Below are 23,987 nucleotides of genomic sequence, written 5' to 3'. Positions count from 1 at the left end.
GAAACACTTACTGTAAAGTAACTTGAAAGCCTTTTAAGATGATGGCAGTGTGTGCTCTCCGCCATGTTCATAATCACTGCAAGAGTTGTTCAGCCTAGAACTGAGGACCTTCAGTGGGAATTTATGTCAGTCATTCCCCTTTACCTATGGCTAAAATGAAGTGAGCAGAAACAGGACTTTTTGTTTTTGCCATATATTTGTTAAGATGGAAATAGTATGGAATTATGTTGGTCATTATTGATCTCGGAAGAATAAAATCCTTATGAACGTAATTAACTTCTTTATTTAGCAATTGTTGACTTTCATGATGATCAGGTTGAATAAGTAGAAAAGAAGACTTGAACGGATGTCCATTAACTTCATCAGATTCTGAATTTCTGTGATTTTTAAATGCTGGAAAGACATGCTGTTATATCTTGAAATGACATGCCGTATGTCATTCAGAATGACAAACATTTAGATTCCTTTTCTGTGGAAGACCTATAAAGTAAAAAAGGGCCAGGTGATTCAGAGTTAGACCATTTCCAAAGAGTGACTAATTCAGTGATTGTTCAGTGAGTACTAAGCCTTCTAAGGCTTTTGTTCAAAATGAAACATCACATTTCTAATGCCGCTCTACTCACCGTTGGAATGGCTTCCATTAGGCAATGGCTGTGCCATTTAAATTTATTCTTTGGAAAGTCTTTGTGAAGTTTCTTCACCCTCTGTGGCCCACTGTCACCCTTCTGGTTGTACTGCATAGGAGCTCTTTGAGGGTCTCTGTCAGCACGGCTCCTGGAAGGTGCTCAGAAGCCAACATTATAGGAGATAACTCGTTGGCTCATTTCTTTTTATTTCATTTTGCAATTTAAAATGATATTGTGTGAGACTGTCGTCCCCTGCTGATTATCTTATCTGCTCAGTGTGTTTGGGTAACATTAGCCAGCACGTGCTCTTTAACATCTCTCAAATTTTTGAGATATTTGAGATAATGAAATGTTATTTTCAAATTAATCATGGATCCTAGGGAATTGTCTCAGGGAACAATTAACATAGCAAAGCATCTCTATGACTCAGAGAAAAAGTCTTTCAAAGATATTCAGACTTGATGAGCTAGAAGAATTACCAGGAAGTCTGATAACCAGGACCTGATTGTGGTCTCCAGGTTTATGTTGGGTATTCAAACATGATTTTTAAAAATCAGTTAATGCTTGAACTGTTACATTTTCCAACCTAATTCATTTGACAGTGAGAGTGATTTTTTAAAAAAGATTTTATTTATTCATGTATTTGAGAGAGAGTTGGGGGGGGCGAGGAGCAGAGGGAGAAGGACAAGCAGACTCCATGCTGAGCCAGAGCCCAACATGGGATTTGATTCCATGACCTTGAGATCATGACCTGAGTTGCAACCAAGAGTTTGACTCTTAACTGCTTAATCGACTGTGCCACCCAAGTGCCCCAAGAGAGATTTTTATAGTGCAGGTACCTTTTCAGTTTCCTCACTAATTGTTTTAAGTTTTTACTTGAAGGGGTATCTGGAAGTCACTGGAAGTGTTCCACCACCTCACCCATTCCATGCTGAGCATGTTGCCTTGGCTTTTAGCGGTGCAGGAGAGAGCAGTGATGGGTGGCTCACACATGAGGGCTGAATGGGCTTTCTCAGTTGGTAGGTGTCTACCAACTGGAAATTAGTTGTATCATCTGTTGACTTTAAGTTTCAGTCTTTTTTATTATTGTGGTAATGACATTTAACATGGGATCTGCCCTATTCTCAAATTTTTAGGTGTCCAAGACAGTATTGTTAACTGTGGGCATGTATGGTAGAGTACATCTCTAGAACTTACCTTGCATAACTTGTCTGCATCTCACAGGCATTTTGTTGTGTCCCACTTCCCTTTATGATGCAGGTGACATCGAATGAACCCAAACAGCTCTAAGAATATATTCTGTTCTTTAAAAATATCTAATACCCACTTGTGCTTAGAATTAACTGGCATCCTAAAAGTCAGACTGCTTATGGTCTCAAAAAAATCATCGTTTTCTCCCTAGAGACTTCACCACTGGGTTGTCTTTTTTTTTTTTTTTTTTAATATTTGTTTATTGATTTTTACGAGAGAGAGAGCATACACAAGCAGGGGGAGAGGCAGAGGGAGAAGCAGACTCTCCGCTGAGCAGGGAGCCCCATGCAGGGCTTGATCCCAACACCCTGGGGTCATGACCTCAGCGGAAGGCAGATGCTTAACATCTGAGCAACCCAGGCACCCTCCACAGGGTTGTCTTAAAGTTGGTTGCAAGTATTTTACTTTCTAGGTGTACCCTAGTAAATTTCTAGAGGAGAATCATTTATAAATGAAAAGGTATTCAGGAGCGCCTGGGTGGCTCAGTAGGTTAAAGCCTCTGCCTTTGGCTCTGGTCATGATCTCGGGGTCCTGGGATCAAGCCCCTCGTCGGGCTCTCCGCTCAGCGGGGAGCCTGCCCCCCCCCCTCTGCCTGCCTCTCTGCATCCTTGTGATCTCTGTCTGTCAAATAAATAAATAAAATCTTTAAAAAAAAAAAGGTATCAGAAACTGGTGTTTAATTTAAGGTAATATTAGGAGTTTATTTCCATGGTCCTTCCAGGTTAGCATGTTCAGTTGCCTAATCTGCTAAGGATTTGCTGATGCCCATTGTTAGGTTCTTCAAAAGACATTTTGTTTCGATAGTATGGCTTTCATTTCTTATTGCCACCCTCCCATTGCACTACTGCTTCAAACACTTACATTAAAATGAATTTTATCTCTGGAAAATTCAGAGCTGCCTGCTGCGGTGACAGGATGCGTAGTCATGTTCCTGTTACGTCACATCTCTGCTGTACTGATGCATGGGGGCTAAATTACACTGTATCCTCATTCAGGAAATACAAATTAGGGAGGAAGAAAAGAGCAAGGATCAGTATTTTTGACAGAAAAAAAGACAAAACAAACCCCAGGGAAAGGTAATTATTAATAAAGTGGAGAGCGACAGAACGCTCTCTGAAAAGCAATCTATTTTAGGCTATGTGAGACAGCAACAACCTGGAATTTCAGAGAAATGAAGGAGAACACTAACCCTATTAGATCATGTTTTTCTTGGGGTTGCCTAGGTATGCATGACAGCTGCAGTTTCTGCTCAGACAAACAAAATATGGAAATTCCTGAGAACCTGAATTTAGCTGGGGTGGCGAAAGTAGGCTACTCGGTTCAGTGTGAGGCTTCAGCCAGCCCCGGCTTGGGGGAGGGGGCACGTATAATCGAGGAGGGAGGTTTCCTTGAAAAATGCCGCTGTGCCAGCTAAGTTACTCCTCCAAACCCACCTCCCCAGAAGCTCTGAGATTTTTCACCAAACCACAAAGTGGACATTCTGCTTTAGAGATTTTTGTTTGTGGACTCGTGTCCTTGGTGACCTTTTCCACTTCCTTCTTATTTTTAGTATCCAATTACTGTTCTCTAAATGAGTGCTTAATTCCCCAGTTCAGTATTGGTTACAGTTTTATTCTGATGCTGCTTCGGGCAATAAAAATTATTTGCAGTTCAGATTATGAATTTGTATACTGTTTTCTCTGGTACACATACAGTGCCACTTGTTCATTCTTTGGTCTCAAACAGGATATTTTTTTCTCTAGTTTATCATAATCTCAGAAAACATCTTTACAAAGAGATTGCTAAGCTGTTCTTGGTCTATAGGTTTTATCAGAAAAACTAAGAAGGAGAAAAGAGGCAGTATATCTCAGAAAGGGAAACTTGCCTCATTTTGGTGAATTGCAGCCTGTTCATTCCCATTGTAAACACATCCCCTTATTTCCATTTAATTTTGTATCCAAAACAATAGTGACAAAGAATTCTATTGTGAAGTTTCAGAATGATCACTGCACGCCCAGTTTAAAAGCAAACCAGGACACAGGAAAATTCAGACCATGATAGCTTTTGCGTCTTTACTTCTGTCTTTAATTTGGATGTGTTTGGAAGATTTGGAAGTAATGGATTAATTCACTAATGTTTTATGAAATATCTTGATAAGGTAATACTTAACACTACAATGTCGTTCTGTATTGGTGGCAGGTGGCCCGGCGTTGGGGCATTCAGAAAAACAGGCCAGCTATGAACTATGATAAACTTAGCCGTTCACTTCGCTATTATTACGAGAAAGGAATCATGCAAAAGGTGAGCAGCTACAACAGCATTAAAATTCATTGAAATGTTGCACATTAATCTGCATGTCATACTTTAAAAGCCACGTATCATTGCATTGCTGAAGCAAGGTTTTCACTCATTTTAACATATGCTTAGCTCTTGGTTTTGGTATGAGAAGCCTTTCTAGTTATAAATTCATGGGTATTATAGACCCAGGTAATAATACCTTACAGAAACCAGTAGACTTTCTGGAAGTCCCAACTTTACCGTATTTGGTAAAAAAGTGTTTCAGTACTAATAGTTCCACATTTTCCCAAAGTTGTCAATAGTCTGCTGCATTCTCCACAATTACATAATTTTGAAATGCTTTTGTTTATGGATTCCAAAACTAACTGAATTCTTACTTTCACCCTCCTTGTTCTGATTCTTAAAACATTCAGAACATTCCTTGTTCTCCTGCAAAATCTTTTCTTCTTGTCTGAAGTCTTGCCTGGTTTTACTGGTTGACAGCTTAGCTACCTAAAAACCATTTGCCAAAAATCACAATTTGATATTATTTCATTGGTGAACGAAGTTACGTTACATGTATTTTATTTTACAAGGGCTTCTCTTAATATTTGAAGGTGGCTTTTAAAAAAGTTAAGATAAAACAAATGGAATACACATAGAACAAAATATAAAATTCTCGAAGAAGGTAATGAATAAAGAAAAAACATCGGATATCTGTTATTGTTACTCCTTCAGTGTTGATTGTGTGTTCATTCCAGCTGTCTAGACTGTGAACTAAGTTTATGATTTATCGCTTATGAACATTACTGTTTGAGTTTGCTTCTTTTGTTCATCGGGCGGACACAAACATAGGTATATATTGCAGATGGTGGCCTATTTTTATACCACTAGAGTTATGCCAAGAAAAACTAGACCAGTAGCTATGTGAAACATACTAGAATGGAGGAAACAGCATCTTGGAGTTTTTAGACCAAACAGAATCCGTGCTCTGGAGCTTTCCGGCTCAGGAGTTAGAATGCCCAAGATTCTTGAGAAGGCTGAGTTCATTACTCATTTCCTATTTCCTGGAATCTCACCTTCAAGGCATAACCCTTACCTACCTGCCTCATTGTCTTCTCCACCTCATCCCCAGGGTCATTTTTTAATTCCTCCCTTCCTCCTCACCCACCTTTCCCATTTGCAGCCAAATCCTTTCCAATGTGTTCCATTCCTTCCATTTCCGTCACCATCTAGCTGATTTGGGACCCGTGGAGTGGGCTGGTGCCCTAGGTGCTCAGTTCCCCGCGGCAGTGGTGGGGGGGTTGGGGGGTAGCTGTCAAAGAAAATGCAGGCAGGATTGAGGTTTGCATGCCACCTTCTCAGTGGTGGGTCACCGTTTGGACAGCTTCCTCTCTTGCTAAATGGTGTTGTTCTTCATAAAGCTGTTGTTGTTATAAAAAAATAAAATAAAATAAGGTAAAACAGACTATTTGCAACTATTTCTGTATCAGCTAATATAGACTAGAAAAATGTATGCGACAGAGCTTTTGGGGTGCCGCTGCATCATAAAGAAAGCATAGGTTGTTTCATGGTGAAATACACGAAATTGAAATCTACTTCTAACTAGCACAAAAAAAGGAAGGCTTTTTACAATCTTTACAGACATATTTACTCCCTGTCTTCATACGTGTCGAGCCATTTTACTTGCTGCTCTTTGACACACCTGTGACTCCCTCATAGCCTCACTGATGGATAGCGTTCCCTCTGTACAGTGTCTTGCCTTGTGATTTTACCTGATATTGGTACCATTCTAATCAAGCAAATTCTAAGAGTCCCTCAGAGGGAAAGTATGCTGTCCTTAAAAAAAATAAAAAAGTTAAAAAATAAAAGCAACCTATGATGTACAATTTTATATTTCAGTGTGTAGGGGAAATGTTTATATGTCCACACTTGTTTATAAACTTAAATTATGTATGTATGTGGTATATATTCGGGACAATTAAATGGAAGGATTAGAAATTGAAATAAAAATAATCAAATGGACATGTAGAAAAACCCTGCTTATTTCAGTAGTTCTGAAAGAGATAAATGATGGAGTTTGGCTTTTAGACTGTGGATGTGTGACCTTCTCTTTCAAAACTTAGAAATACCTAGAGAAATCTATGCACATATTTTAACAGTAGTTATTTGTGGATGATATAATGAGAAATCATTATTTCTTTTGATTTAATGTATAATTTTTAACTTTCTGCCAGTTTTTTATGTTACTTCTGAGATTTAAAAAGTTAACATAATTTAAATATCTAATCTTTCAAAGCACAGTTCAAAAGATACTTGCTTGTTAAATTCTGATTCATTTCTCCTGTAAAATTTGCGTTTTATCTATCTCAGCATTGTGGTTTGAGTATATTTAATGTACAGCATTTTCTAGATTGTAATTGTATTACTAATAATGAAAGACATGATCTCCCTTGGTAATTATCAGCCCTTGTTCTAAACTCCATGACATTTAACATAGTTCAATAAATAGACTAGTAGTTCCAAAATTTTTTTTTGTAAGAAAAATAGGAAGCTGTGAGTTAAGACAGACTCCTTAAGAGATTTTATAATCTTGACTGGATGCTGTACATTTTAATTCCCCACAGTGATTTATGAAATCATTTCTAAATAACCAATAGCAACAGGTTAGATAAAAAAAAGCTACCAGTAGCCCAAAGCAAATACCTCTTTTTCTGCAGCTCCAAACAAAACAAAGCAGATTATTAAATGCTCTAAAGTATGCAAGCCATTTATTTTTTTTTCTCAAAATGCTTTGAAAAAAGAAAAAAAGGGAAACTAGGATTTTATGTCTTAGCTTTGTTTCTGATATTGCATGTTTTTACTTTTGTGGCAGTTTCTCCTTCATGAACTTAATTTCCTTTTTATAAGGGCCTAAAGTAAATAAATTTACACCAGTTTCTCTGTTTGCCTTGCAATGTACTGGAGACTTCCATCTCAGTTTTACAGGAGGCTTTCCAAAGGAGCCGTTCCCACTTCTCTTTCCTAAAAAAGGGAAACTGAGGACTGATTTAAGAAACATGTCTAAGTGTTCACTGTTTTCAAACCTAGGAATATTTAGGTTATTTGGGGTCTCTAAATTGGTTCCTCTTACAAGGTAAAACATCCAGGATGAAACAGTGTTCTAAATCTTGAGTCCAGAAGAGTAGCACTCTTTGGTGGTTGATTCTTATTTTCCAAACATGTACAGATAGTTTATAAACCAAGAACTTAACATTCTTCTTCTACACAAAGCAACTAGCAGTCCCTTTTTTTTTTTTTTTTTGATACATAGGAACTGAGAGGCATTGAATAATTTTCACCTTTCTAAAATTACTAATCTCTGCATATATGTGAAGATTTACCTCAATGTCAGTACAAAGAATTGTGTTCATACACACACCCTCTGCCACTCTCCACCCCCAACCCACCCCTGCTTTTTTGAGAGCCTCAGTTTTATCTATTAATGGAGGGGGGTTTGCATATTTGTTTCACTCAATTGTTTATAATTTCCTAGAGAAACATTAGTCTTCAGAATTTAAGGTTGGGACATGTCATTCCCTACAAATTATGCTACTTCTCCTTTATTTCAGGCAGCTGTCACATTTCTTTTTCTCATTTCCTCCCTATGTATTGTATATTTTAAATTCCCTTCACTTTTTTACACCTCTTACTTCAATTTGACACTTTGCACACATCCTTAACTTCTGTCTAATGCATCTTGCCTTCATTTTTAAAAGTGATGTATCCAGGATAATGCTGTCCTCTTGATCCATCTTTCATTTAAATAAGGCTATGCATCTTTTGTTTTTTTTAAATGAGAATACACAATGTCAAAAAAAAAAAAGGGGGGGGGGGAAGAAAACAACCAGTTCACCCTGTGAACCAGTGAGTCATAGTCTGACCTTATTAGGAACCCAGAACATTTTTCTTTTAAGATTTGGAAGTTTAGGTTTTCTACAGTTTCAGAAATGTAATATTAAGAGGGAGACACTCACCTTAAAGGTCCAGTTTTTTTTTTTAATAATATTACAATTTAAAGCAAAAAGGAAAAAAATTCAATGTGAGATGCCTGCATGAAATCACCGACCCCCTCCCCCCCCACACACACATAAATACCAGTGTAAATTTACCTTTATAGTAAAACGGAGCAAACTACTAAGCTTTCTAGCTGTGTCTGGAATTAATATAATTATTACTCAAGGTCAATCATTACTCAAGGTCACATTTCCTTCTATTGAACTGAAGTTTATTCCACAAAGTAAGGGCTTTTTTTAATGGATATCTGCTAACACTTGGCTGCTTTCTGACCTATTAAACCATGTTTTTGTTCTTTTCTTTCCCCGTTCTTTCCCATATGGGGATGATGAAAATTGTGGTTCTTCTGAAGTTAATTGACATAAAAACTTATGTCTGTGTCAGTGTACCACATAGCGATTCACTGTTTGTATATATCATGACATGATCACCCGGGTGCGCTTAGTTAACATTCCTCACCATACATAAGGATGGGTTTTTCTCTTCCCTGTTTTCATCAGGTGGCTGGAGAGAGATATGTCTACAAATTTGTGTGCGATCCGGAAGCTCTCTTCTCCATGGCCTTCCCAGATAATCAGCGCCCACTGCTGAAGACGGACATGGAACGTCACATCAATGAGGAGGACACGGTGCCTCTGTCTCACTTTGACGAGAGCATGGCCTACATGCCCGAAGGGGGCTGCTGCAACCCCCACCCCTACAACGAAGGCTATGTGTATTAACGCAAGGGACAGTCACGCAGGGCCTCTTCTCGCTTCTCCTCTTTCTGCAGGTTGCGGAGAATCTCTCGAGTTCTCTTCAATCTTTGTTTGATTTTTGTTGTTTGTATTTTATTTTTAAATAATAATACACAAAAAGGGGCTTTCCTGTTGCATTATTCTATGGTCTGCCATGGACTGCGCACTTTATTTGAGGGCGAGAGGGAGTAATCTAAACATTTATTCTGTGTAACAGGAAGATAATGGGTGAATGGGTCGGGGAACATGGGGATTACTTTTTACTTAGGCTTGGGATGGGGTCTTACAGGTTTTACGTATGATGAAGCTATATCATGTTTGTTTGATTTCCTAACAACGTAAGAAAATGTTCATTTTCTCTGGGTATCTATGGTACAGTTAATTCACATTGTGTAAATATCCACTTGGAGACTATTTGCCTTGGGCATTTCCCCTTATCACTTCTGAGTCTCTGCAAGGTGTACAAAAAACAAACAAAAACAAAAAAACTAAAAAACAAACAAAAAAAACAAACAAAAAAACCCTACTGTAAATGGCAATTTAATTGTTAGAAATGACTGGTTTTGCACCTGTTGTAAAAAGGTATTTAGAGATCGCATTTGCTGTTTTTTGTTTTGTTTTGCTTTCTCTCTGACTCACAGAGGATAACCATAAAATGGGTCTTTCTCTCTGCAGTTGAGTGATCACCATGACTGTAAATGAGGGGCACAAATTTTGGACTCTGGCTCCAAACTGAGTCACAGGCCAGTAGCATTCCGTGTACCTGGTGCCACCTTGCTGTTCAGATACAAATCATACTGTCGTTTAAGTATTTTGAAGCCCATTTCAGTTAAATAATGATATGTCATGATCCTTTGAGATCTTCATTTAAATGTTAAATCTGGGATCACAATGAAGCAAAAAAAAAAATCTCACTTCCTTCAGTACATAAAGAAACATTATTTAATCGATAAGAATTAACTGTACTAAATCACATATTACGCTGTTCTAGATACAGCAAGCACTCCTTAAGAAAAATATCCAATACACTAAATAGGTACTATAGTAATTTTTAGACATGGTACCCGTTGATATGCATTTAAACCTTTTACTGCTGTGTTATGTTGATAACATATATAAATATTAGATAATGCTAGTGCTTCTGCTGCTGTCTTTTCTGTAATATTCTCTTTCATGCTGAATTTACTATGACCATTTATAAGCAATGCAGTTAACTACAGATAGCATTTCAGGACAAAATAGATGACTCAAACCATTTATTGCTTAAAAAATAGCTTACGCCATGCTATGCTCTAAGCAGCTTTAATGCACATTGACAAATGAAGAGTAAGCTTCAGCTTGCTAAGGGAAACTGTGGAATCTTTTGTAACTTTTGGTGAAATAGAAAATTATTTACAAATTGTCAAAGACTCCAAGGAAGTTGCTGTATGACATAGTGCTGGCACTGATATTCATCTTGTTTTGGACACTTGTGTAAATGTGTTTGGATTGTTTGAAAGAAGACTTAAAGATGTAAAGTTTCAAAGATTTTTGTTTTGTTTGTGTTTGGCATTTGGAGAAAATATTGAAAGCAAGTTAAGTTGTTTCATTCACCTAGGACAAAAAAAAAAAAAGTGAATGGTGTTATGATATCTTTGAATAGCTTGCTAAACCATTCAAAAAAGAAGCCCTAATTTTGCTCAATCCATCAATATCCCAGAGGAACAACATGTTTTAAGCACCTAGAGTGAAATGTTAAAGAAGAAAAAATCCTAAACACAAAGCCAGAATGAACATATTAAAGCATTTCTTGACGAGTACAGGAAAGATTGTCAAAAGATGATTTCCTGGCTACCCGTTTTCCTGCGTGGCACAGATCACAGCTCGTGTATCTAAATTGAACAGTTATTGGGAAACCCACATGCATAATCAACACTACTCACATTTAATCCTACAAAAAGGCCTATTTTTAATTTCAGCATATGTATGTAACCTGTGATTTCAATGATTGTTTCTGCATATACATTATATATCATTTGGCCCATTATGGGCTAATAAGTATGCCTTAAAAATGAGAACTTTTCCCCACCACTATGCTCATGTGGCCATTTATAGCACTTAGAGTAAAAACAAATTTTAAAATATTCAACTAAAGATTTATTGGAAAGAGTATTACCATATTGGGAGGAATTGAAGGAGAAATTAAAAGTGGGTCTTTAAAATACCATCTAAATAAAGTTGTATTGAGGATTCTTTTTTCCCCCTCTTTTTCTTTTTTTCCTTTTTCTTTTTTCTTTTTAAAATTCTTGTTCTAATTTCCCATTGGGGAAGAATTCTGCCATGACTTATCTTAAGGGATCAGAGGAAGAACTGGTATTAATTATATATTTAAGGACAAACTTTTTCTGCTTAAGGTAGTGACTCACAAAACAAAATGAGTAATTGGCCAACATTAAGGATATTTCCAGTACAGAAGGGTTCAAAACATTGCATTATAAACTCTTCCGAAATGTATTCTAAGGTTTTTCTTTTTTCTTTTTTTAAAGTTCTGTTTTTATTCTACTTTTTGTTCGCTTGTGGTTTTATTTTCAGATAGATTAATAAATCTGGCAGCTGATTTCTGCAAGATTCTCGTGTTTTGAATTCCTAATTGAATTGGCTACTCAAACATAGAAAGCTAATTAAAAATATAATATTTTCCTTCAGTTTGATAAAATAAACTAAAAGAAACTTCTCCCCTAATGTTTGCTGCCTCTTGATGATGACATGCTTTACTCAAGAGACTGATTCCAACAAAGAATCAAAGATTATATCCCAAATAACTAATGAAAAATGACTTCATAAGTTATGTCTATGAAGAATGCTGAAAAATAAAAATCCACAAAGCTAACAGTGTAGAGCAGTTCTCTCAAATCCTAGAAGGATCTTTGAGGTCATTTATTTGAACCTCCTTTGTACAGATTGTTTTAACTTCTTGTAGCTTCTATAACAAAGTTAATAGTCTGAAGCTACACAAATGTATCCTTTTATAGTCCTGAAGATCAGAAATCCAAAATGAGTCTGAAAGTGCTAAAATCAGTGTGTGTAGGGCTTATTCCTTTCCAAGGCTCCAAGGGAGAATCCCATTCAATCCCATTCTAACTTCTTCCACTTATAGAGGCTGCTGACATTTCTGGCTCCCCGCCCCCCGCTCCGGGCTTCATCACTCCAACCTCTGTTTCTGTGGTCACATCCTTTTGTCTGCTAAAGTCAAATCTTCCTCTCCCTACCTCTTCTAAGGACATTTGTGATTGCCTTTAAGGTCCCCCTGGGATAATCTCTCCCTCTCAAGATCTTTAACTTGATCATATGTTCAAAATCAGTCTCATTCACAGAATGCCAGGATCAGGACATGGCTGGTGGGGGGGCGGGGGTTGGCGGGGTGGGGAGCACGTGAGGAGGGTGCTGTTATTCAGTCTGTCCTGTAGTTAAAGACAGGAGTGAAAACACGGATTGGCTTCCACTTGGGCAAAAAAAGTTCTATTGATGGAGGTAGGATTTGAAGTTACTGAAGAACAATTTTGTTTGCCATTGTAATAGTTTTACTTCCCAGAAATGGCACTGAAAGCATTCTTTTAAAGTTCACCTGTTCCACTACAGCATCCGGTAATCACATCAAGCTTTTACATTATCTAATAACCCCTCATGTAAATATTATGTAATGAGAGAAAAAAAGTAAGGTATGATAATTACAGAGTACTAGCACAGTTAATTCTGTTGTCCAAGCCAGAGTTATATTTTTTAAATAAATTTCTTTTTGTGCTAGTATGACTTGTTACTGTATGATCTTAACATCTGCAAAAGATCATTATTTTTTAGGTAACAATTATAGAGTATGTCTGTTACTCAAAACAATTCTAAAATATGAGTCAACTTATCTTTATATGACAAGAACAGAAATCTTTTACCCACTATTATAGCATTTAACTAGGTCATGGGAGTTTCTAAAATGAGTTTCTTGGTCTATCAGCCAACACTTTCCAGAGCTTATAATGACAAAACATTAGAGAGAAGGTCATTTGAATGTTTTGTACTGGGCATCTTAAAAGAGAAAAAGTAAAATTTAAAATAAGCGTGTGAGCTACTTTCCAGTTGTAGTTTGACATGAAGAAAGGGAAATAGACTTGTTAAAAAAAAAAAAATACAGGAAAGAAAGAAGGAAATTGGGTCAAAATAATAAAAGGAAATTTAAAAAAGCCTATTGAACATATTAAGCAGTTGTGATAAAAATTTCATAATAGCCAAGATTCCAGAAGATAATCAGTGTTGGACATGGTACTGAGGAATTTGGCCTAATACTCAGAACTGAACTAGTATTTTCATGTTTTGACTTTAGTGGTTTTTTTTTTTTCTTTTTAACATATGGCTCATTTAGAAAGATTTGTTTATTAAAAAAAAATTATAGAGGTGCCTGGGTGGCTCAGTGGGTTAAAACCTCTGCCTTCAGCTCAGGGGATCGAACCCCGCTCGGGTTAGGGTTAGAGCCTGCTTCCCTTCCTTTCTCTCTCTGCCTGCCTCTCTACCTACTTGTGATCTCTCTGTCAAATAAATAAATAAAATCTTTTAAAAAATCATAGAAAAATGAGTTTAAGAATAGAGTGGACACCTTTATAGAAGTAATGATTTTAGAATGTTAAATGGTATATAAAATAGATATGGTTTAGGAATCCATATGTAGGGTAGGATTTTTGTTTTTGTTTTTGTTTTTATTCCACATGTAAACTCCAGTATTCTTATTTACTTCCATTCAAAAGTGATATTTATATTTCTATGGGGAATACATTTTTAATTCACGTGGGTGTATTGAAATTATAGTTTGAGAAAACAGGTATGAAATTTGTGATTATAGCAAATTAAATATGCTCAAAATTTAAATCTAAAATAAAAGTCCAGAAACTGAAAGTATTATCATTGATCACTCTGGATGGTGGCAATATCTCAAACTGATAAAGGTTGCCTAACTTTTTGACTTGCTTCTAACCACCTGAATCATTTTAATCATTTGATGTATGACCAAGGCACTTGAGTAACCTGCTGCCCTTTCCCCACTTCCAATGTACCATTCTCTGCCTTAAGGTAGGTCCCAGGACACCAGATAAATGTTTGTCTAGTTTTATGTTCTAATCTCTTTTAATACATTGTTTCACTTAATCCTTTCAGCAAATGGGAAGAAATCTAGAGAAGGGAGCTATCTATATCACTTCAGTGACTGCCACGTACCAGATAGCACGCATGCTTCTGTCACTCATTGGCTTTGTGGAGGAGAAGCTGAGGCTCGTGGCAAAACAAAAATGTCCTTGTGTCAAGATGTCATGTGGTCACAGGCAAATTCATAAAATCTACTTTTTTTTTTTCTGTAACATGGACCTAACTACTTTCTTGATCTAAATTTCTACTGACTTAAAAATGTATGTAACAATGATTCACATTTTGCTGAAACACAGTCTTACTTAAAACATTTCTTTAACCATTTTTGAATAGTCTTTATAGAAAAATCTGACAAAGAAATCAAGTGCTATTTAAACACAGCCAACATCAAACTATGATTTTTTTTTCCAAGTCTTTAAGCATTTAGAAATCAAAATGATTGAAGTACCACTTTGTTGGTGGTGGTGTTTTTGTTTTTGTTTTTCCCCTACTGGAGAAGGATATAGCTTAATGCTACCAAAAGAGACAGATGTACTGATAAAATTCGTCAGAAAGTTGTAAACACTGCCCCCATGATTTATGCTATTAGACAGGACTTCTGAAAGTAATACATTTTTCAGAAAACTTTTAAGGCACAGTAAATTTGAATTTACATGATTCAGAAGAAGCAACAGATTTTTAAATTAGGAAGTGGGACTAAAAGCATAGAAACTATTTGATGAGGAAATCTTGATTTTTTTTTAAATGTTATCACTGCAAAGGGGACTGTGACATCTTATATACATTTTAATTTTTTTAAATAGTTAGTAAAAATACTTGTCCTATAGTGTAACATGAGTTTAACTGGAGAAAGAAAAATGTGGGGGAAAAAATGAGAGAGAAAAAAATGCAGGTGGCACTGCTTTTTAAATTACAATTTAAAATGCTAGCCTAATTTTACTACTGCAGAAGTATTTTGCTTTATACTTAATCATAAATATTAATTTTTTTAAAAAAATGTGGTATAATATATATTACATAAAACTTGACATTTTAATCATTTTTAAGCATGTGATTCAGTAACATTAATTACATGCAGAATGTTTTGCGACCATCACCACTATTTCTAAAACATCTAGATCCTTTTATTAAAATATCATTAAAAATATCACAGGACATACTTTGTTATATTTAAAAATTAAAAAGGTAAAATATGCAGCTTTTTTTGCTCTCTAATAATTCACATTACTTGTAGTTTCTTCATTAATAGGTTGTTCTTGGTTTTACCCTGTAGTTTAATGGCTTTATTAAAGAAAGAAAGAAACATTATGCATAAACACTATGTCTACAAAGCCCCGATTATTGTTGCAGGGAGAGAAGTTCATTTAGATAACCAGCTTATTGGCTGTTTTGAAAATAACTCCGTTATGTAGGTGTATGTTAACAAATAAAAAACGTCCCTTTACACAATCCATGTCAAGCAGTGAACTGCTGTTTTGCATTCGTGTTTTTTAAATTTGAAGTGACAGATTTGATTAACATCATAAAAACACAAGCATACTAAAGGTTTGCTTAAACATTTGAGTGGTAATTTCAGATATATATATACATATATACACATATATGTATATATATTTAAATTCATAAACCTAGTGGATTAAATAATAATATTTAATTAATTAAACGAGGCTGTCAAGATAAAACAGGCATCTCTCTACCACTCTCTCACCATATTCTTAAGTCTAAATACTAAGAACTTTCTAAATGAAAAGAAATTGAATATTTTTCTCTGACTTGGCAGATCTCATATAGATTCCTCTCAAAATCTATTCCTTGCATTATGGTACTCAAAAACATATATTAAGGTGGCTTGTTTAGAATCATTCACTTATGGAGTAAATTTTTGCTTCATTAGTGAAAGGGTAGCATGTGAAGAGATAATCTATTATTATATTTAATTTTTTCTTAGATATATACCAGACATAAATGTGATACATTCCAATTTTGTTTGTTGATTTTTACTTGTTTCATGAATAGCTTGTAAATAGTAAATGTTACAAATAACACACAAAATTGCCATTCTAATTATTTTGCATGCTTACTCCTGAAATTCAGTATCAAGGAAATTATGAAATGGAATCAACTGAAAAATGACTTCTTCCGCACAATTTGCTGTTATTTCCACAAAAAAGTTGTGATTATGTAGAAACCCTGAGGCAGTATTTCTAAAACCAAAGCAAGGAGAAAAATGAAAATAAATGTTTGGATAATTTAGATCCCAAAGGAAAAGTACACTGCATACTGATTTATTCATTGAGTGAATATTAATTCATTCATATTAGAACAGACTTGAGATTATTCATTCCAATTTGCTCTATGTTGGGAAATCCATTGATTTAATCTCTCAAAATCCCCTGATATGAATCTTCCACAAATTGGTATTAAACACTGTTATAAAATAAGTTGATTGTGTACTTTCTGCAAATTAAATGCCCTATTCCATAGGTAGACCATATGGAACATACAACAGATTTATAAAAAGTGATCTCTGCACTCAAACTAAAGAAGACTAACCAATGTAAATCTAACACACACACACAGAATGATATGATGTAGTGTATCAGTTAAGCTGAAATAATCTATTGTTTAATGGACAGACTCTATGTGAAAGAAATATGGTAAAGAAGTGGCCTTAAGAATGTTAGTGACAGTGGAAGGAGGGATGCTTTTCTTTTTAAATATAATTAGTGTGTAAATTCAATCCTGCCTATTACCATAAAATGAAAATAAATAATTTGTCACTAAGCGTAATGTGGCCCATAAAGCAGGAGGATGGTCAAAATTTACAAATCAAGACAGGGCAGACTGCCTACTGTAACTTCTCAACTTCTTTTATCCTGAACATCTTGATTAAAAATGTTTATTAAATGCCCACTCACTGTGTATGTATACACACTGGGATATGTCACCGTGTCTAAAAGGGTCATAGTATTAGTTACGGTTGAAGGTTTGATGGTTCCAAGCAATGATAACCAACTGATGAGGTGCTTTTCAAACCCAAGAGGCCCCATTTTGCACATGCTGTAGGTTTCCTTGTTACCCACCCTGACAAATGTCTCCTGTCCCCAACCTACCACTGATGCTTTAAAAGGCCAATAGCGATGAATAAAGAGTCTTCTAACACAAAGTTATTTCCGGTCTTTGATGCATTCCCTCAAGTTGCAGTGGGAGTAACTAACTGCTTTATAGCAGAGAACTCATAGGTGGATACCTAAGAATCCCTGAGATACTGGGTTATTCCCCACTTGCCTGAAACAATTTACTTATTGAATCTGCATATTATTTAACAGTGCCCACTTTTCACTCTCAAACTCTGGAAAATAACTTCGCTCTTTTCCTATAGATAAGAAGGCCTGATTAGAACGCTCCTTTTGGGTTGCCTCGCACGATGACTTTTTGTGATTGAATCATCACACTGTCCCTCCCAGACAGATATACTTGAGGTAATCTTTCCTGGACCCCATAAAATTAACCCCCTTCCCCTCTATATCTGTGATGACTCATAATATTTATCAAAACATTAATTTTTTTTATATTCCAGTATCTTCTATTTTATCAGTCCAGGAATGTAGAAGTTTACAAGCATTCAGGACATAGGCATCTATATAAGTACCTGTGGGGCTGAGCTGGACAGATTTTAAGGTTTATGAACTTTAGATATGTCCTCATAAAAATGAATGCGCTGTGGCTCTACCTGTTTTAAGTGGAAAGGAGCTTAGTAGAGGATAGTTAAATGTCAAAACCAATAGATATGATAAAGCACTTAGGTTTTTTTTTAAAAAAAAAAAACCCTAGTAGCAAGAAATAACGATAAATCTTTTCAGATCACCATTACTGAGATCAATTATTACAAAAACTATCTTCCCATGTGAACACCACTTTATTTAAGATTCAGAGTCCAGGAGAGAAAACTCAAGAGTTGGCCCTTGGTTTCTGTCTTTACTCCTTGCCTGTAAAAGGGTGTGGAGTCTTTCTTCTGGCCCCATCAAACCCTTGTGCAATTGATAAGAAGTAATTCCCTCAAGTCATCTACCATAAAAAGAAACAGAATTGCCTGCTGGGTGTCCAGGATTTCACAGCCCCTAAAAATAATATTATCGTTCACCTTCTGCGTGGGAAAACTGCTGAATATAATGTCCCTTTTGTTCTTCCCTTTCCTTCAAGAGCTCTTTGATTCCTACAGGACCTTAAAGGCTGCTCATGTGGTATACATAGGCATAAAAGCAGTGATTAGAAAGAAATGGGGATGCTTACCAAGTTCTTGAAAAGTATCATCTAAGAGGAATAATGATGAGAACAAAATAATACAGATACAGGGCTGGTAGTCTATGGTTTGGCTAGGCTACCATAACAGAATAGCACAGACAGGGTTCTTGAAGCAGCAGAAGTTTTGTGTCAAGTTCTGGAGACTGGGAGTTTAAAATCAAGGTGATAGTAGGGTTGGTACTTTCCAAAGGGCAGACCTATTCCAGGATACTCTCCTTGGCTTATGGTTTGCCTTTTCCCCCTGTATCTCTTCACATTGTCTTCCCTCTGCTTCTGCCCCTTGGTCCAATTTCTTCTTTTCAGAAAGATGTCAGTCATATTCAATTAGGGCTCACCTTCATGACCTCAACTTAATTCACATCTGTGAAAACCATATCTCCAAATAAGATCACATTCCAAAGAACTGCAGTTAGCACACCACTTACCTCTTTTTTTGGGGGGGAGGATTCAATTCAGTACATAGCAAATATTCAAGTTATGATCAAGTGAAATGGAAAGAATCCATTAGAATGAAATAATTTTCATCCATTGAGTATGAGATTCAGACTTAAGAGTTAAATGACAACTCTTTCTTATTTTACATGAATGATATGGGTAAAGACAATTGCATAAATATAACCAAGGCATTGCCCTTTATTCTCAAAGATGTTTGAAATAAATTATATTCTCTTCATAGTGTTCTTGTACCTCCCCCAGTTACCACCTTCCTCGAAAGATGTTACAGGAAAATGGGACTAAAGGGATTGCTCACATAATAAATTGAATGAAAATCTAATCTGAAAATGTAGGGATAATAAATGGGAAAAACAAGCAATGGAAAAGCAAAAAAAGAAAAATGTTGCTGTAAAAGAACTGGTATGTTCTTGCTGTTCTCTGCTGTTTAGGACTTAGAAACTAACTATGTGCCAGGAGAAAAATCTATAAACAAAAAACACTATAGACTTTTCTGAGCTGAAATGAGAAGTTAGATGAGGAAATTTGCATTGAGCACTACTTATCATTTAAGCACCATTGAGCAATAAGCAGCATGGGTTTACACAGAACAAATCATGCCAAACAAATCTGATTGCTTTTTTTTTTTATTGAATTACAAGATTAGTGGATGAATGCAATGTGGCAAATGTAATACATTTGGATTTTAGCAAAACATTTGATACAGCATCTCATGAACTCAAAAATGAATTCAAATAGTCAGGAATATTAACACCGATGTAAGGAGTGGAAATTAAATGAAGGATTGCAAAGAAAAAGAAGTAATAATCAACAGTGATATGGCAGCTTGGGAACACATCATTATAAGGTGCTACAGTGATCACAAGATTTATTCAGTACATATTAACATTCACACAGCTTTCTCAGGCTCGATAAAAAGAAACGGAATAAATGATACAGCATGCACCCCATGATTTCAGACAATGTATACAATCGATGCAGATTTAGGGGAAGGAGAAAATAGATTTGACCTCAAATACTTTTGTTGCTTTTGAAATCAGTTATTTATGTCCCTGGATCATTTAATTCACTTAGTGTTCTAAGATTCTGTCACGATCCTGTCATTTGATCTTTTTTCTGTGTCTCAGGACGAGCCAGTGCTTCGTCACCTAATCTGCCTGGCTTTAAACAAAAGAACCACCAAGAAACTAGCGCAGACTCTCTTGGTCATCTGACTCTTCAGCATTCAGGAGTCTTGAATTCTCCCATGGTGTGTGGACCTCAAGATAGAAACTGCCCTCAAGGTGCAAGTTAACTACGACACCTAATTAAATCAGTAGAAAGGACTAGAAACATTGCAGTGAAATTCACAGCTGATACTGAGTTAGGAAGTATTGCTAAAAGCAGGGAGGCCAGTAAGATGACCGTGGGGCCCTTCCCCAGCCGAGAAATGCTTATGGCAAATGCAAAGCACACAGGTGAGTAGGCAAGGGGAAAAGTCAGCAGTAAGGCTGGAAGTTGCAGCAAAGCGACAGGGAACAGCAACACACACGTGAGTTTACCACGTCAGCCCTCCCCCAAGAGCTGTAACGTGCTGTTGGATCTAATATGTAGGTTTGAAAAGGATGCATCAGTTTCTGAATACAGTGCTAAAGTCCCTTCTGGAAGACTGAATGTATCGCCTTTGGAAACATGGTTTTCTAGGATAATAAGAAGGTACAGAGGGAAATCATAGTCTAGCCACCAGAAAAATGGCTATCAAGTGGCCAGGATAGGCTCATGGTGAAGGATCAGGATGTGTACAATATTGTTCAAAGGGAAAGGGATGATCACATTCGTCCGCAGACGTGTAACATCTGTTAAGGGAAGTAGCAGAAGCGAATAAATACTTTTATAAAGGGCAGGAAAACACCTAACTGGAAAAAAAAAAAAAGATAATAAATAAATGCATGGCCCCATTAGTAAAAATGAAAATCCTGAGAGGGGGAGACACTCTATGTCTGAGAAACAGTCTTCAAATTTCACCCTTTGATAAAAGAACTGATTTAAGAATATGCTGTAAAATTAGAAATGCAACGGCTTTTTCAACAAGGTGTTGTCAGGAATATCAGAATCCTTGTGACAAACAGATTAAATAATCTCTTTGAATAAAAATTCATATTCTAATATACCCACCCACTTTTCATTTATCCATTGAAAACTTCACTATTGAATCTGCATGTTTCTCTCTCTCACCCTCCCTCCCTTGTCTGTCTGTCATTCTTTCCTTTCTCTTCTTTCTCTCTTTTTGTTTGTTCCTTCCTCTCTCCCCTCCTCCCTCCCTCCTTCTCTCTCTCCCTTTCTTTCATTTTCTTCCTCCCACTCACTCTTCCTTTTCTTTCTTTCTTTTCTTTTCTTTCTTTCTTTCTTTTTTTTTCTTTTCTTTCTTTCTTTCTTTTTTTTTCTTTTCCCTTTCTTTCTTTCTTTCTTTCTTTCTTTCTTTCTTTCTTTCTTTCTTTCTTCTTTCCTTTTCAATATAATTAACCTGCATGTTTTTAGGTATTTTGTGTGGTCCAGTGCTCTCCACCAGAGCAGTGTTGGAGATTTGGACCACACAGTTCCTGAACAAGACTCTCAAGAACTGTAGGACGTGTAGCATCTGGAACCCCCAAGGCACCACATGACAGTGAGACCTCCAGTAACCATGACAGCCAAACACCAACACACACACACACACACACACAACACACACATTTCCAAGTGCCTCTAATGTAACCCCCAACCCTCAAAAGCTCAAAAAAATTTAAGCACACTCACCATAACTAGCTCAATGGTTAAGGTTTCCACATTCAGGTTTATTGCTATACTTGCTGGGGAACTCACAGGTGCTTGTCGTTGTTCAAGGATCCAATATCTGAAGAGCCTTGTGCCAGCCAGTTTATTCCAGATTGTGTTAAGTGGCTTACACAGTTTTTTTCTCTCTACATGCCCACTGTGGGTCAGCTGCAGTCCTGTTTCAGAATTCCTATGAATGGTGGAGTTGCAAGCTAGAACTTTGACAGTTGTTACAGCATAGAGACAAAGAACGTGGTAACCATCAGCTGGTTCTTGGAGCTTCTGCTCTGAACTTACACTAGAACTTCCGTTAATAGTCACTGGCCAAAGGATGTCACTTAGCCATTCTTGAGTTCCAGAAAGTGGAAATATATAACCTGTCTGCACGGAGGGATGTTTAATATGAGTAAACAAACTATCATTGCTCCTTACTATTCTTCTTGAATTTCAAGGAAAATAATGAAATTTATCATAAAGTTTCCCACAGTGGAAGTGACATGTTTAAAGGAAATGAAAGTTACTATACTGATATTCATAGTAAGAAATGTGGGAAAACATGTAACAGAGCTGCTTTGTTTTCCAGAGTCAGTAGATTAAAATCACTGTACTAGAAACTATCTCACTGGCTTTCCTATTACTGTTACTGAGGTATTTGTTTTGCTGTGTTTATAAAACATGTAGTTTGTAATTCAGCACACTTATTGAACCAGCTCTGGAGATGACAAAAAAATGAAGAAGACACAGCTCTTTCTCTTGAGGAACTCACAGTCTAGGAAGTAAGAAAGAAACAGATCACTGACTATAATTCAGTATGTGAAATTTTGTATTATAAATATCTAATAAGTATTTAAGTACAGTTATGAGAGCAGTTAATCTTTCCTGAATGTGAATATGGAGACATCTTTATAGATGAAATGATGTATGGCCCAAGCACATAAATCTGGTGGACAATTTCAGGTAGATAATAGGGAATGGCTGGTGAGAGAAAAAGAGACAGAAAGAAAGAAAATGTGGGACTGTCTGAATCTTCTGGGAAACATTCTTAAGACATGCACTTCAGTCTCCCAGCTCCCAGCGACACACCAAAAGAGCTGGTGCATGCTCTTTTCACATAAAGCTTCCAAGGTGATTATACCCTCACCGTGGATGAACCGTGGATGAACACCACAACCATTCCATGTTTTCACCTACTGAAACTAGGTTCTTTAACAGTAGGGTAGGATCACTTGTGTTGCTGTGTGTTTTGTTTGTTTGTTTTTTAAATAAAGATGTCTGAGTTTCAGATTTAATAGATCTGGACTGGGTCCTGAAATCCTAATGTCATATGATTCTGCTATAGGTGATCTGTTGACCTTACATAGGATGGAAAATAGGAGGAAGTATGCCTGGGGTTGAGGTTATTGAGAGAGGCTGAAACCAGAGTGTGAAATTCTTCTCTGGCAGGATGAAGGGTTCAGGGTGCCTATAAATTGGGGCCACTCTTTTGCCTACAATGACATGTGTTAAAATTCATAGACTATAAGCCAAAAGAAAAAAGTCAACTTTGCTGTATGCTAATTGAAATCATAAAATAAAATAAGAATCCAGTGATTCTTAATATAAAGCACATTTTAGAAAGTCAGCTTTGAGTTATCAAAGACTATTAAGCAGAAGGGTGAAAAGTGATATTTTTGTTTTAAAAATGTTCTTTTGTAGATACGTGTAGGCTATATTGGGGCATATTAGGAGTGGAGGCAGGCTGATCAATTAGGATGCAATTAGTTGACACAAGAGATGGAAAAGGACTGTAATTAGACCCTGGAGCCTCATTTTCTAGGAACTGTGAGTTCCTCTGGGAAAAGCTAAGAGAAGGGCCCTAGGTTTGTGTTCCTCCTTGTCCCCCATTCAATGTTATTGTCTGTTTTTCTATTTTAAATGTACAGGGAAATTGCGGAGAATACAAAGTTCTCATCTTCATTTCTGCTCTCAAGGATATTAAAATATGACATTCCTAAAGACAAAAAGAAATAAGCCAAGAAAAGGTGGATGGGAAGGTTCTGTGTACAAGTTTGGTCTAGAATAAAAACAGCTGCACCCTGGTGTGGAGAGACTGCTTTTAAACAGGGAGATCTGTATATCCAGAGATTTGTATATCCCGAAACAAGCTAACAGATGGTCTTTGAAATTCTGCCCCCAGATCAGCTCAATAGTAGCATCCTGGCTCATTTATAAATTACAGAAGAGACTAGATGGTCAGGTCTATTTTGAAGTTACTCAGTGTTGCAACTTATTGTAGAATACTGCACGGGCTTGAAGAATGGGTGGGGTGGAGGTTTGCCTTCATTCTGTATCCATCATGATCTAT

General features: G+C 36.4%; 1 protein-coding gene and 1 long non-coding RNA gene across 9 annotated transcripts in view; one reads left to right on the top strand and one right to left on the bottom strand.

The window, feature by feature from the left end:
- Window positions 1–11,531, top strand: part of ETV1 (ETS variant transcription factor 1) — a 243,576-nt gene extending 232,045 nt beyond the window's left edge. For all 8 annotated transcript variants that reach the window (XM_059171254.1, XM_059171257.1, XM_059171256.1 and 5 more), the window contains 2 exons: window positions 4,056–4,157; window positions 8,690–11,531. In XM_059171254.1, coding sequence (XP_059027237.1) covers window positions 4,056–4,157; window positions 8,690–8,911 — 324 coding nt within the window. In that variant the 3' untranslated portion in view covers window positions 8,912–11,531. The remainder of the gene's footprint in view (window positions 1–4,055; window positions 4,158–8,689) is intronic.
- Window positions 214–21,821, bottom strand: LOC131829450 (uncharacterized). Its single transcript, XR_009352858.1, has 4 exons — window positions 21,626–21,821; window positions 5,305–5,557; window positions 2,739–2,856; window positions 214–480 (listed from the first exon to the last, which is right to left on the bottom strand). It is a non-coding gene; the product is annotated as an uncharacterized LOC131829450 (long non-coding RNA).
- Window positions 21,822–23,987: the final 2,166 nt, after the last annotated feature.

This window comes from Mustela lutreola, chromosome 4, assembly GCF_030435805.1.
Source record: "Mustela lutreola isolate mMusLut2 chromosome 4, mMusLut2.pri, whole genome shotgun sequence".
NCBI classification, from domain to species: domain Eukaryota; kingdom Metazoa; phylum Chordata; class Mammalia; order Carnivora; family Mustelidae; genus Mustela; species Mustela lutreola.
Note: the sequence above shows the minus strand (reverse complement) of the source record. Positions and strands in the feature narration are given on the sequence as shown.